This window comes from Neofelis nebulosa, chromosome 3 (assembly GCF_028018385.1).
Source record: "Neofelis nebulosa isolate mNeoNeb1 chromosome 3, mNeoNeb1.pri, whole genome shotgun sequence".
Classification (NCBI taxonomy): Eukaryota; Metazoa; Chordata; class Mammalia; order Carnivora; family Felidae; genus Neofelis; species Neofelis nebulosa.
Window position 1 is genome coordinate 204,952,440 of NC_080784.1, and position 14,746 is coordinate 204,967,185.

At 67.9% G+C, this 14,746-nt stretch overlaps 2 protein-coding genes across 5 annotated transcripts in view; both read right to left on the bottom strand.

Moving 5' to 3' along the window:
* Positions 1–226: 226 nt before the first annotated feature.
* HGFAC (HGF activator) lies at positions 227–8,437 on the bottom strand (the record flags this gene model as incomplete). Its single annotated transcript, XM_058723345.1, has 14 exons — positions 227–483; positions 1,465–1,613; positions 1,699–1,839; positions 2,137–2,276; positions 4,334–4,589; positions 5,164–5,249; positions 5,455–5,629; positions 5,724–5,834; positions 5,924–6,055; positions 6,139–6,261; positions 6,950–7,029; positions 7,278–7,374; positions 7,527–7,704; positions 8,252–8,437. Coding segments are annotated over 14 exons (2,037 nt in total), but the record flags the coding sequence as incomplete, so codon positions are not given.
* Positions 8,438–10,434: 1,997 nt separating this feature from the next.
* Positions 10,435–14,746, bottom strand: part of RGS12 (regulator of G protein signaling 12) — a 119,745-nt gene continuing 115,433 nt past the window's right edge. For all 4 annotated transcript variants that reach the window (XM_058719615.1, XM_058719616.1, XM_058719620.1 and 1 more), the window contains one exon: positions 10,435–10,925. In XM_058719615.1, the coding sequence (XP_058575598.1) occupies positions 10,699–10,925 (227 nt within the window). In that variant the 3' untranslated portion in view covers positions 10,435–10,698. The remainder of the gene's footprint in view (positions 10,926–14,746) is intronic.

Consider the following 14,746-nt stretch of genomic DNA (forward strand, 5'->3'; position numbering starts at 1 on the left):
GGCTCCAGACTAAGTCCCCTGCCCTGACCACCCCCCCACCCCAGGTCTTGGGGCCAGACCCCTCCTGGGGGGTTGCAGGCTTCCTTCTCCACTGAGCAAAGGAAGGTGGGGCCCTGGCTCCGGGAGCCCTGGCCCTCAGCCACGCCATCTACAGATGTGGGCCGGGGGTCAAGGCCCGGGACGGAGGGCTGAGCCGGGGGCAGAGGCACGGGCAGCGTGGGCCAGGTTCGCGGAGACATCTTTATTGCAGGAGTTTGGGAACGGTGAGAGGCGGGACGCCCACGCCAGGGGTGGGGTGCCTCAGGAAGGATCCGCAGGCCGCTTAGGGGGCCGGATGCGGTCGTTGATCCAGTCCACGTAATTGGCCACACGGGTGTAGACACCAGGTTTGTTAAGCCTCCCACAGCCGTCGCCCCAGCTGATGATGCCGTACAGGTAGGCCAGGCCGTTCTTCTCACAGGCCAGGGGTCCGCCTGAGTCCCCCTGCAGCAGAGGCAGGCCGGCTCAGCCCCTCAGCAGCACAGAGGTGCTCCCGTTCCCGCCTCCCGAGCCCCAGCCCCGAGAATGTCTCCAGAGGAGCCTGTGGTGAGGACTCCCGGGAGCTCCCGATGCAGACTTCCTACCGCGTGGGGGACAGAAGACAAGGGTGTTTCAGGTGGAGCACTGTCCCCCCTCCCCCAGCCTCCTAGACACGAGGTCACCGGGTTCCAGGGCCGCTGTGACCGCACCCGTGCCATGGATCCCTCTCAGCCCCACGCCCAGCAGTGGGCTCCTCAGTCGGGCTCCCGAGCCGGCCCGCCAGCACGTGCCCTGCACGGACCGGCGGGGGGGGGGGGGGGGGGTCCCCGTGTTCTGGCTCAGGCTCAGTCCCCCCCTTGAAATGCCCTCCCAGCCACCTGGCAGACTCCTATTCAGTCCTGCAAATGAGTGCAAATGCCCCCTCGTGCAGAAACCCATCCTGACTTCCCCCAAAGCTGCTCGTCCGATCGTGTGGTCCAGTGTCAAGGCCCCCCCACCCTGCCGCTCCTGAGCTGTGTGACCTGGGAAGAGTGACAGGACCTCTCTGAGCCTCAGTTTGTCCGTCTATAAAATGGCAAGTAAAGCTGTTCCTCCGTCTCGGGGTTGACGTGTAGCCTAAACAAGACAGTGCTCGCGGAGCCCTCGATAAATCAGCTCTGGGGACGGGCTCGTCGACTGAGCCCACCTGGAGGAACTCTGGACGAAAAGGGACTTGGCCTTTAGTGTCATGTGCCCACCTGTGGCTGGGCAACTGGGACACGTCCAGGCTTTGAGACCCTGCCCCTCCCTGGGCCTCAGCCTCCCCATCATATGAGAGGGACGCCCAGCCTGGGGGTGCGGGCCACTGACTGGGAGGGGCACGCTCTGCCCGGCTCCCCTGCTGGCTCTTCAAGTCAAGGTCCCTTTCGGGGCGGGGGGCCGGCATCCTTGAGAGCCCCGGCTCACCTGGCAGGCGTCAGACTTGCAGTCGAAGTAGCCAGCGCACAGCATGTGGGGGCTGATGTCGGCCCCATACACCTCGGGGCTGCTGCACTTGTGGTCTGCCACCAGGGGGACCAGCGCCTCCCGCAGGGAGCTGGAGTAGCCACTCACGTCTGCGGACAGGTGCCCTCAGGCTGGGTGACGCTTGCCGGGGCGGGCCGCCACACCCCTGGCCACGATGCTCCCACCCCCACTCACTCTCATCCTGGTGGCCCCAGCCGGCGATCTGGCACTTGTGTCCGGTGGGGAAGGGGCTGCTGGGGTCAGGCAGGCAGATGGGCTGGACAAACTGGGAGCGGACGGCACAGCGGTCCCCCTTCTTCTTCAGCCGGATCAGGACTGGGCAGGAGAGAGACCAGAGGTCAGCCTGGGGCACGGGGGGGCCCTGCCGGACAGAGGGTGGTGCCAGAGACGGAGGGGCCGTGCACTGGGAGACCCGGGTCCTCCTCCCACCAGGCCAAGGCCACTCTGCCGTCCCGGGCACCCTCGCTGCCCTGCACCCGACTCCCCTCCCCTCCCCCCTCCTCTCCCTCCCCTTCTCTCCATGCCCCTCTCCCCAGGTCGGCCTCGTGCCTACCCCTGCCCCTCTCCTGGCTCTGGCCTGTTGCACCCCAACGAGCCCCAAGCCTCACTTACCCAGGTCATGGTCACTGGGGTTGAACACTGAGTACATGGGGTAGGGGATGTACTTCTCGATGCCAAATGTCTGCGTTACGTCTGTTGTCTGGTTGAAGAAGTGTTGGCCTAGGACCACTAAGACACTTTCCCTGCGGGGGCTGTGCGACACGGCTGGTGACAGCAGGACCCGGGCCCTCCCCTCAGGCCCCTGAGGTTGGCTCTCCCCATGACCCATGATGGCTCAAGCATCCTGGAGATCCAGGACTGTGCAGGTCCCCTGCAGCCCTTGGGGGGCTGAGCAGGGGCAGGAGAGTGCTGGGCTCTGGCCACACACACACACACACACACACACAACCTTTAGTAATTCTGGGGACCTCACGCAGACGGGGGCATAGGGGCCGTGCTGATCGGGGCCTGAGTGGGTGGAGACCCCAGCCCTGCCTGGCAGCCCTGACCCAGCTTCTATCTAGCCTGTGGGGACCCCCAGATACAGCCCCTCACTCCTGCTGGGCACAGCCCTGGGCCCCCATGGTCAGCTTCTCGGTCCCCTCTCTGGGCCTCTGTTTTCCCATCTCCTGTGGAAGCGGTTAGCTCTCATGCTGGCTTGGCCCTCCTGCCTTGGACTCCAGCTCCAGGCCACTGTGGGTCCTTGGCCACTAGGCTGTCCCAGGCCGTAGGCCCTTCTGGAAGACGGGCTCCTGTGCCATGGGCAGCCAGCCAGATGCTCAGCACACAGTAGGGCTGGGTGCCTGGCCTCTGGACAAGGCCATCAACCCTATCCAAGGCCAGAGCTGGCCATTCTTGGGTCTTGCTCAGGTGGGCTCTCAGGGTGGATGGCCAGTGAACTGAGGGCTTGGAGCCCCCAGGCCTCCAGGGACAGGAGGAGGACCGGGCTGGCCCAAGTGCAGGGCAGGGAGGAGCGGGCTGTCTGCCAGCTCTGGGTGCCAGGTTCTGCCCTTTGCTAAAGGAGCATGCCCCTCCTGAGGGGCACCTGGGAGTCCAGGAACCCCCCTCTAACACCCCTGTCTACCTCACTGCCCCTGCCTGGCCCCTCCCCAGCCCTGCCATGGATGGGAGGAGTGGACCCCTGCTCTCCTGCCCCAGCTTTTTTTTGTTTTTAACATTTATCATATTGCTGAGAGACAGAGCATGAGCGAGGGAGGTGCAGAGAGAGAGGAAGACACAGAATCTGGACCAGGCTCTAGGATCTGAGCTGTCAGCACAGAGCCCCACACGGGGCTCGAAACCCACAAACCATGAAATCCTGACCTGAGCAGAAGCCGGAGGCTCAACCGACTGAGCCACCCAGGCGCACCCCCTGCCCCAGCCTCTTAAACCCTCGCCTGACTTGAACCCACTGCCCCCGACCCGTGCCATGGTCCCTGGCTGACTGAGGGGGGCTCAGTGCCAGACTCTCACACTGCCAAACCCCCCAGACCTCCCCCAGCCCCTAATCCCCGGGATGCCACCATCAGGCCCATCCCCTCCCACTGGCCTCCCCACCCAGGGGGGAGCCTCCCAGTCTGGACCCCCAGATGGGGAACCTTGTCCCCATCACAGCGGGTGGAAGCTGGGGAGGGGCTGGTCTTTCCCGCTCCTCCGGTGTGTGCCGGTGGGCCCCACGCCCTGGACCCCCACTGCCCAAGCGGCAGCCCGAGCCCCGGCCCGCCTGCAGGCTCACTGAGTGGGCGAGGCCTCCGCGGCCCGGAGGGAGGCGGGGTGGGCGGGGTCTGGGTCGGGGAGGGGCGGGATCTTCACAGAGAACGGCCCCGCCCATCGCCCTCTCGGCACCGGGCCACTCCTCCGAGAGCCGCCCCGCCCCACCCCCGACGCAGGACTGCCGGGGCTCCCCGGGGCGCAGGGGTGGGGCTGGTCTCTGCAGCTTCCACGCCCTGCACCGGGCTGATTGCCGAGTCCCTCCTGGGCCAGTGGGGCGACGGTCAGATGAGGGGCCAGACGTGGGGGTTACACGGGCAGGTGGGGAAACGTGGGGGCACTTGAGCGACGGGCGGCGTCAAGTGGGTGAGGACAGGCAGCCGGGTAGGTGGGAGGATGGGGGGTGAAGGGTGGACGGGCACACGGGCGGCAGCTGGCGAGCGCAGAGGCGTGGATGGACGGTGGCAGGGCGGCCGGGAGGGCGGAGTGTAGATGGTGGGAGGGGGACCGGTGGATGGGATGAAGCATGGAGTGGGGGGTCCTGGCCAGAGGCGCCCACCTGTTGGAGAAGCAGTGGGCCGCAGACACCACCCAGCAGGTGTGGACAAGACTCCCCGCGCAGAAGTCGTTCCCGATGTAGATGGCGGCCAGCCAGGGGTGGGAGCCGGGCAGTGAGGACGAGCCACCAATGATGCGTGGCCGGAGGAAGCTCCTTTTCTTGTGCCTCTTGCCACAGGTCTGGTGTCCCGTGGAGGCAGGCTCAGGCTGGCTCAGCAGGACCTCGGCGGGTAGGGGGTTAATTCTGGCCAGGGATTCTGGGAGCACAGGTCACTGGGTCGCACACCCCCGTCAGGCCCCCAGGCGGTTCCCCCCCGCCTCCCAGCCCACCCCAGGCAGCTCATCTGGAAGAGGGTCCGGGGCTCAGCCCAGCTCCGCCCTCGCAGGCACCCAGCTTTCCTCCTCTGCAGGAAGGGGAAATGACACCCAATCACAGGGTTTTGTGGGAACCAAGGTGGGAGGGAACCTGGCAGGTGTTCCTGTCCCTGCCAGCAGCCTGGGACCTGGGAGCCCAGGAGGGTCAGGCGGCCCTGGGGCACGGGGCCCCGTGCCCACTCCCAGGGGTGCCCGCTGGACCCCCTGTCCACAGTATGCACCCCTGCTCGGCACTTCCCTGTCTCTGGGGGCCACCCTCCCACAGCCCCGTTGAGGCTGAGTGGGAGCCACCCCAGGGGACCTGCTCTGACCCCTGGCCGCATGACCTTGGCCGCGCCCTGCTTCAGTGAGCCTCGGTGTCCCCATCTGCCAGATGGGGCAGTGGTCCTCCAAAGAGGGGAGGCCAGGCACGGGAGGGGAGCAGGGAGGCCCACGGGGGTCTCCACCCTCGCGCACCGCAGACGTCCAGGCGGCAGTACTCCCAGGAGAGCGTGCTGTCCTTCACCACGTAGCACCAGGGCCTCTGGTCCTCGTCTGGGTTTCTGGCGCGTGGAGAGGCGGGTGGGCGGGCGGTGAGGGGGGGTGGGAGGACCCGGCAGGGTGGGGCCCCTGACGCCCCCTCCCCAGCAGCGTTCCGCTTGGGGGTGGGCATAGCGGCCCTGGGCCCCGTGGGCCTGACCTCTGCCCCAGGACAGACCCCACCCACGTCTCATGCGGTGGTGGGGGGTGGGGCAGGCCAGTGCTGACCGGCAGTAGGCGTGGGGGCCCAGGCCGAGCAGGGCGGCGGCGCCCACCGAGTCCACATGCAGCTCCTGGTACAGCAGGTCGGAGTTCCAGGCCAGGCAGCCGAGACCCGAGGCCGCTGTGCTGGCCACGCCTCGGTACTCGGCACCACTCCCCACGAAGCAGTGCTGGCTGGGCACTGTGGGCAGCACGGTGGGCCATGAGCCCGGGGCCCCAGGCCGCGTCACCTCGACGCCGGCCCCGGGGCGCAGGCCACAGGCGGACGCACTCACCGATGTTGCAGAGCCGCCCAGCGTGGCCCGGGGGGCAGGCGCATACGGTGGTCCCGGTGGCCACGATCAGGTGGCAGGTGCCCCCGTTCAGGCACGGGCTGCTCAGGCAAGCTGGGGGGAGGGCTCAGAAGCTAGGCCTCAGGCCTTGAGGACGCTGTCCCTGGGGGACCCGGCGAGCCCCGCCCCCTGCCGTGGCCTACCTGTGTGGCGGGTGCCCTCGCAGCGGGTCTGGCCCCCCGCACACTCACACCGCTCCACTCGGCCCTGGCTCACTCGGGCCCAGCGATCGCCCGCCTCCAAGTGCTCATAGCGCGTCTCATCGAAGCATCTCTCTGGGGGTCGCAGAGTGCCCTGCACCCCACTGCACCCGGGCGGCCACCCTCCCACCGCCAGAAACCCTGGTGGCCCTGCTCACCTGTGCCACAGTTCTTGCCTGTGAAAGCCATGGGGCAGGTGCAGTGGTAGGACTCGGGGTCCTGGGTGTTGGAGCATGAGCCCCCGTTGAGGCATGGGCCAGAGGCACAGGGATCCGGGGCAGCTGGGGGGACGGGGGGAGGTGTAGGGGGCAGGTGTACCCCAAACCCTGTGACCCTCTCTGTTTGCCAAGGACTGCAGGGCCTTCATCGGACCCACCACCTTAAAGGTGCCCTTTCTGGGTTCCTTGGGTGCCCTTGTCCCGGGAAGGGGCGTAGACCTTCCCCCGTCTCCCAGCACCCCTGCCCAGCACTCAGACCCTGGGCAAGCGGGCCTCTGGCCCTGTACCGGTGTCCCGTCAGACAGCACCGTCCCCACCTGTGTGCCCTGGGACCCTTGTGCCCCGTCGACCCTACGGGCCCTCCTTTCTGTCCAGGACTCGGACTGTGCAGCTGCATGGTCCAGCCACACCACCAGGGGGCGCCTTGGTCCCAGCAATGACTGAGGCAGCACCGTGGCTCCGAGAAGGCAGGGTCCTGTCTGGGAGGGGTCCCACCTTCCGCACTCCTGCAGGCCCCTGGGCTGATGACTCCTCTGTCCCCTCCCAGCCCCCCCCCCCCCAGGGCTGCAGCGGGGTCAACCCCGAAGTCCCCTCACGTACTCCAAGCAAGCCCCCAGTTCCAGGTCAGCTCTGTCCCCTTGGCCCCTGCCCCATCGGCACGTTGCCCTAATAATGCTCCCCTGCGCTCACCGTCCCCAGCCCCCTCCTAGCCTGGGCTCAGGACCCCCCACCCCGTTCCCTGGGCACCCACCTGGGTCATCCCTGGGCGCTGAGGCCTGCGCACAGTAGCCCCAGGCCCTGTCGCGGTCATAGTTGTGAGTGGTGGCGCACCTGGGGGAGAGGAGGCACCTGGGTCCCCTGGGCCGGGGATCAGCCCGCCCCAGTGTGATGTCCACAGGGTGGCCCCTCTGACCGCCCTGGGGCTCGTTCCCTACACCTGCTGTGTGCCAGGCTGTCGGGGGGGGGGGGGGTGTGTGGAGGGCGGGAGGGTCTCCGGATTGGACAAGGGGCCGTGGGGACTGGGAGGAGGGGAGGCGGACGGTCTGTGCATGCGGGCCTTGTCCCCAGAGGCGACCCACCACTTTCTGTGGGCGCTCCCCTCCGAGGTGCAGGTGTGCAGCATACGGCCACCGTAGCGGAAGGGGAAACTACAGGGCTGCCCGTCCTCTGTGAGCACTGCAGGGGGAGGCGAGAGGGGTCGAGGGGCTCCCGTGCTGGGCACCTCCTGACCCCACACCGCACACCCCACTCTCCAGCAGTCCCCCGCGCCCCTCCCAGCCCGCCCATCCAGGTGCAGCCTCCCACCTCCGGGAGGTCTCCTGACCCACCTGGGCTCCCAGGGCTGCTGCTGGAGGGAGCCCTGGGCGGGGGGCTCAGCCCCCTACCACGGGGTCCCTGTGTCTCTGGAGCACTCGTGGCCAGGGTCACAGGGGTCACCGAGGTTACGGGGGCCGTGGGGGTCCCCGGGGTCACTGTGGCGTTAGGTTCTGGGGGTTCTGTAAGGTTCTGGGAAGGGCAAAGAGGGCTGAGATCGCGTCGGTGTGGGATGGGCGCCCCTCACACTCAGGCCCTGCTGGCTGGGCTGGTCGCAGTCCCCGGCCTGGTTTCCACATGGCGGCTCTCAAGTTTTAGAGGAGAAACCAAGGGGACACTGGCCGTCCTGAGTTCCTCAGCCCGGCCCCGTCCCCTTCCCTCCTGCCGAGCCCACAGGGTTAGACAGGGTGGGCTCGGCATCTGCCCAGGCTGGGGCACCCCTGCCTTCTGTTCTGGGGGATTAAAGAGCAGCCGTGAGGCCCTGAGAGGTCCCCCACCCAGTCCCCAAACAGTGGGACCCAAAGACAAGGCAGTGGCCCTGATGCCCCCGGGCGGGGGCCCAGCACGTCAGATCCCCAGGCCCCCAGGCCCCCTAGGCCAGCCAGCATGCCACCTCACCCGCCGAAGGCCAGCTTTCACCAAGTTGGAGCCCTCCCACGTTCCACAGCCCACCCCGGCCCCAGGACCCAGGGTGGGCACAGGGAGGCCGCGGCCACCGTGCCACGGGCTCAGCGCTCACCCTGCCAGCCTGGGGCTGGGCCCCGCAGGGCACCAGCAGCAGCAGCAGCAGGAGCAGGGCCATTCCGGGTAGGGGGCAAAGGCTGGGAACCCAGGCCCAGCGCCCTGTGGCTCCTGAGCTGGCGTGAGGGGCAGCGGGAGGCGGAAACAGAGAGGCCAGGGCAGGTGGGGGGTCAAGGCCACCTGGCAATGATTAACCTGGCTGTCTCCAGTGCCGGCCCCACGTGGTCCTCGTGTCTGCTGCCCCGCTCTCCCCACCTGGTCCAGCTGTCCCTCTGGCATCAGCCACGCTAGTCCTGGACCTGACAATATCCTCAGACTCCTGAGACACACAGCCAGCGGGGACCTGAACTCCTGGCCCCAGCATCCAGTCCCCGCCTCTCCGCAGGGCTGGTGGCGGTCTGTTAGTGAACTATCGATAACCAGAGTGGCCTCCAGTGCTGAGCCTCCCAGGCCTGGGGGGGCGGGTGCTAGCCCAGAGGAGGGTGTGTGCGCTGGGCTGAGTGTTGCGGGCAATGAGCCCAGGACAGGGGCCCCTGCTGTCCCCAGCACTCCAGCTTGGCCCCTCCCAGGATAAGCCTGGGGTGGGGGCTCTCATGGGAGTAGAGCTGGGGAGCCGGGCAGCACCAGAGCCGGCAGTCCCCCTGCCCTAACTCTGCAAGCTGCCCGGGGAATGTCTCCTCCCCCGCCTGGCCTGGACCCCCGGGGCACCTCCTCCAGGAAGCCTTCCCACCCCTGGACTCCCTGAGCCCTGGGCTTCCCCTTCACAGCTTAGCTGACGTGACGCTGTCCCCGTTTGTGTCTGGGTCTGCCCCCACCTCATCCTGAGCTCTGGCTGGGGCCAGCTATCTCTGGGTGGCTCAGGTCCCCAGAAGGGCCCCAGCCAGGCACCCAGGGCCCCCCAAGGCCACAGAGACACGGCCTAGGATCCTGCCCAGGTCTGCATGCGCCTCGCGCTCTCCATCGGGACCTGGGGCGGGCTGCCCCCTGGACACCATGGTAGTGGGTCCTCCCCACCCCTACGAGTCCCAGAACGCGTGACTGGAGGGCGCCAGACAGAGCCGCCCCGGGTTCCCTGTAGATTAGCTCAGTGGCCCACATGGGGAGGAGGTGAGGGCTGGCCCTCACTTTGGCCTAGGGATCAGCTGGGCACTGTGGCCACCTCGCTGTGTGCCCCCAGACCACTCTCTCTCTGGGCCCCATTTTGTCATCTGCACAAAAGGAGGGAGAGTGGAAACTGAGTGTGCACCCAGCCTGGTGCATGGTGGGGGTGGGGTTCAGGGGTGGGGGGAGCGTGGTGGGTGCCTGGGGGGGAGGGGAGAGGGGTGAGTGTTGGGGGGTGGGGGGGACATGGTGGGTGCTGGGCCCTGCTCTCCCTTCTGACCCCTCCCAAGGCCCCATCCAGAGCACTGCTCGCTGGGCGCTGCCCCCTACAAGCATCTGGAACCACCCCGGGGGCCTTGCTGAGTACTCGTGAGTTGGGCTCCTCCCAGCAACCCTGGAGGGAGGGGTGCCGGGCCCCTCAGCTGCTCCATGTTGGGGTTCCACTGAGGCAACCTGGGCCGATGACTGTCTCTACCTGCTTCAGCCAGCACCATACGGTGGCCCTGCCCGATGGCCTGGCCTGCCCCCCCCCACCCCCCCCCCCCCCACCCCCCCCATGAGGCTCAAGCCGCTCTGTAACCAAACTCACCACGGCCTCGGGCCGGCTGCGCCCAGGCCTTCTGGGCGGTCAGGTTTCCTCTCGGCGGTTCCTCCGCAGACGGCCCCGCCAGACCACCCCTCTGGGGCCAGGCGCAGGGGTTGAGGCGGGGCCGCCTGAAGAGTCCCCACTGCGCGTGGGAGCCACAGCAGCCCAGTGCCCCACCGTCTGTGGGTCTCCCAGGCTGAGCCCTGCCCCCACCGGTGGTGGCCCCAGAAGGAGCCCCGCACTGACCTGCAGGGCACGGTACAAAGCGGACGTGACCGGGAGCCCTGACCCAGAAGGGTCGCTTCCTCTCACGCTCCGGAGCACCACGACCTTGGGTCCCGTTAGGTTGCCTTCATTCTCTTTGCCCACCCTTGACCTCAGCACCAAGAGCCATTTTCTTCTCAACCCCTCCCCTGATAAGCCCCCGAGGCAAAGGCTTCCCGAGCGCAGGGTCTATGGCCCCCGCACCCAGCATGAGGCTGACACTCGGGCGGTCCCCAAAGTTGATTTATTGAGGGAAGGCCGGAGCCAAGGGGCAGCAGGGGACAGGGTCCGAGGAACCCACTGAGCCAGCTGTGGCCGGCATCCGAGGCCGGGCCCCCCTGCCCTCTCCTGGTTTGGCTCCCGAAGGTGTGGCGGCCAAGGTGGCCCCTCCAAGGCCCTCAAGATGATATGGGGCTGTCCCCACGAGATCATGGGCCTCTGCACACGTGTCCAGGTGGGGAAGCTCAGACGCGGGGTCGGGCCTCGGGGCAGCCTCAGACGAAGGTCGCGCGGTGTGGGCCGGCCTTGGGCTTGGCAGGCCCACCTGGGACGGGGCTCAGGCTAGGGAGGTCCGAGGTCAGGGGCCCACTGGCCCGTGACCTCTGGGGGCCCGTCCGCACCCTGGGGATGCTGCTGCCTGGCCCAGGTGCCAAGCCAGCAACGCGGTCCACGTCGATGATGGTGTTGACTGGGAGGCCCTGGCTGCCTCTCGCTCCGCCTCCTGTCACAGGGAGAAGAGAGAGACTGTCACCAGTCTGCCCTGCCCTGGGCTCTGGAGCCCGGCAGGAACCCAGGGCAGCAGACTGCACCACCCTCGTCACACAGGCACAGGTGATCCGTGACCCTGGGCGCCCTGGGCCTGGGGCAGAAGTGCCGGGAAGGTCTGCCCTGCAGACAGCTGTCTGCAGGGTGCCAACCTCAACCTCTTGTTAAGTAAGCACGCCCCCAGGCCCTCACGGGCCCCCCGCCACCCAGAATGGCGGGGGGCTCTCAGCAGATGTGTCGCATGGTGTGGAGGGCCCAGCCAGGGGGCTTGGGCCTGAGTCATAAGAGGCTGGTGCAGGGGGATGGCAAAGGTGGGGACCCTGGGTCGGGTCACCTGTGCCCTTCAGACACTCCCGTGGCCCTCCCGTGGCCCGACTGTGGCTTGAGAACAGAAGTCAGCTACCTGCCGAGGTCCCCAAACCCCTTAGCCCGAGTGAGTGTGGCCCCCTGATCCCTCCTGCTGGGGCTGTCTGCAGGGCTCACCCTCAGGCCGGGGTGGGTGGGGGGGGTCTCAGGGAAGTGGGGGGTGGGATGGGGCCCTTGGCCATGCAGGGGATTCCGGGCAGCAGCTCTCCCGAGGCTGGTGGGGGGGGGACGCAGCACTGGGTGGGGGCTGTTCCTCAGGCCAGGTGCTCCCGGCCTCCACCTGCGGACCTCAGTATGGGGCTTCTCCGCAGGCTGGGGCTCAGGCCAGAGTCGGGCAGGGGCCCAAGCCTGGCTCCTGGCCACCACCCCCCCCCCCCCCCCCGCCCTAAGCCCTCCCATCCTGGCCACCTGGTTGTCCTCCGGACTGCTGCTTCGGGGACACGTCTTCACCCTCACAAAGTCTGGTCCTTCCCAGCCTCTCCTCCAGGTCCTGGGCACCCCTTGTCACCTTCCTTCCACCCGACCCCTGCCCCCGGGCTGCCTGAAACCACCTCGGAAGCTTCTAGACCCTGGGGGGTGAGGGGGGGAGTCACGTCTCCCAGCAGGGCCACTGGAGGGCAGAAGTGTGTCTTCCGGATGGAGCCCCGGGGACCAGCCTGGGGCGGCCGTGGGTGTGCTTGGCCACACCCTCGGCCCCCCTCACCACGCTCCCGGCTCACCCTCGGGGTGGGACCAGCGGTGCCACCAGGGCTACTCGCGCAGGCAGGACTCTAGGGCCCTCGTCTGCCCAGGGACGGGCGGGAGTGCTGTCCTATCTGCAGGGGTGACCTTGGACCCTCAGGTGCCTGTGGGGGGCAGGGGGAGCCCTAGGCCCCAAGCCCCGGCCCACAGTGGACAGGCTGGAGAAGGAGTACAGCCCCCAGGGACACGGTGTCCTGCTCCACTGACTGCCCGTCCCTGGGCCTCAGTTTCCCCAGCCTTGCCGTGGAGGGGAAGACTGTTCCCTCCCTGGTTCTAAGGCCTACAAGCAAGAGTGGGGATGACTGTGGAGGTCAGGAGTCCGGGCTTACCAGCGGCCCTGTGGCCCCCAGCGTCACCCGACCCCACCGCACCCCACACCTCTGGAGGCGCCTCCGCGCCCCCCACCCTCACCCCGGGGCAAGTCCGGGCTACAGGCAGAGGCACGCACCCCCCCCCCCCCCCCCCACCGTGAGGGCGTCCAGCCCGACCTCTCAGCGACGAGTCAAGGAGGCGGAAGGAGGGCCTTTCACCTGGGCCTCCACGCATATCGGCATCAGGCGCCTGGCCCGCGTGGGTCACCCCCGACCCACAGAGGGCTGTCCAGTGGTGGCAGAGCAGTTGGGGGCCGGTGGAGCTCCAAAAAGCCTGCCCTCCAGAAGGTCCGAGGGTCCACACGCCACAGCCCTTCGGGTGTTCAACAGACACCCTGCCGGGGCCTGCTGGGATCTCCCCGTCCCGGCTCGTCACTGTGTTCCCACAGCCCTAGCACCAGGCTGCAGGGCCCGGGGATGATGAAGTTGCTCTTCTCCTGGGACTGGGGGCGTGCAGAGAGGCAGGGATTTGCCCCCCTTAATCATTTGCCCCCAGTGTGGGCATCTGTCCAGGGCATGAAAGGGCCTGTGGCCCCACACGGGCTCAGGAGCCCAGTCTTCTCCTGTCCGGCCCCATACAGACCCCCTGGGAACACAGGGAGCTTCGGGGGTGGCGGTCAGGTCTTGGCCGCGGGCCCCAGGGCAACTCAGTGGGCTCAGGATGGGGAGGAAGGAGTGACTGGTTCTGGAGACAGGGCAGTGGGGGGGGGGGGGGTGTCCACAGGTCAAGGGCACGAGTGTCACAGGGAGGGTGACAGCCCGCCCTGCTCAGATTTGCTGCCCTGAGGGAGGGGCGGCCCCGGGCCTGTGACTCAGGGCAGGACCCGGGGCCGTGCAGCAGGCTTCCCCGGCAGGGCCAGTGTGAGGACCCCACAGGGCCACACGGCGGCCATTTCCGAAGGGAACCTGGTTCTGCCCCGTGCGCGAGGCCCGCGCTTGGCGAGGCTCATGGAGGTCCTCTGTCCCGTGTCCCTCAAACACCCAACACCTGGTCTCCTGCTCACTCGGGCTGCTCTGCCGACCCCTCCTTTTCTCAGGGCACTGGAGACCCTGCCCCCTGGCTGACCCCTCCGAGCGTGACCCTGCTGGAGCTCCCCCTGCAATCTGGAATGCTGGGAGCTCTCCTGCCCCTCGCGTGCCGTCCGTGGGCCATCCGTCCCTGGGCCACCCCTCCGCTGTCCGCTGGCATTCTCTGTGCCAACAGAGTCAGGTCTGTTCTGATTCTCAAGGCTCTGAGTGAGGACACCGGGACAGCAGAGCCGGGCCCCTCCTCTCGGGGACAGCAGGGCACAGGGCTGTAGAGTGGGGCCGGACCCAGAGGCCTGGCTCGACCCCTCGGCCACCTCCAAGCTCTCCTTCGGGATCCAAGCCCAGCTGCCTGTCCCATGGCCCTCCCTGGCCAAGAGGAATCCTCTCTGTCCTGCAGAGCCTTTGCTGGGACTTCTGGTGCCCGTGCTCTGGATCACCTGTGAGGCTGCCCCCCAGAAGCTCCCACAGCCCGAGGAGGCGTGGGTGCTGCTGAACTAGCAAACTCAGGGGGGAGGGAGGAGACCTTGGCCCCTGGCCCTTCCCAGCCCTCTGCTGGCCCCGGGTTCCCTGTTCCACCACTTTCACAGAGGCTGACTGGGTCCCCAGGCCCACTGGACTACGTGATGTGCTGGGCGGGGAGGGGGTTACTGGTCTAAGGGTCTTCATTTAGCAAAAGCCTGTACCGAGCACCTGCACGTAGCAGCACGCAGTCGGGGGAGGGGATGACTTCAGGGAGAATGGGGGCCGTGCAGTCCCAGGGCCACGTGGGGTGCAGGCGTGGACATGGGGTCCTGGGGGGTGCCGCGGGCAGGTGCTCTGGCTGTGCCAACCCCAGGCGGCCCCTGGCGGCTTGTGGTTCCCACTCAGACCCAGAAGTCACGTGGAGCAGACCTATGCAGGCATGGCGGGAAGGATGCACAGAAAAGGCTGGTCACCGAGCATGGCTGCACCGCGGGGGTCCCAGGGCCATCTCGTCCTCAGCAGCCGGGAGGACGACGGACTTGTCACAGCCTGAGCTGGGGCTTGGGCGGGGGGGGGGGGGGGGGGGGGGGGGTGGGCAAACACAGTCGGCCCTGGGAAGCCTGCGGAGGCTTCCGCCCGGCATCCAGCTGGGGAAGGTCTGCTTGGGCCCACCCCAGCCAGAGCGGGGCCGGAGTGCCAGAATACTCCCCTGGAAAGGGGTGTTCTGGCGAGGTCCCCAGCAGAGGGCTCCCTCCGACTAGTGGCCTGAGGTTGGTGGCAGGCCCCCCGCACCGACGTATCCCTGAGA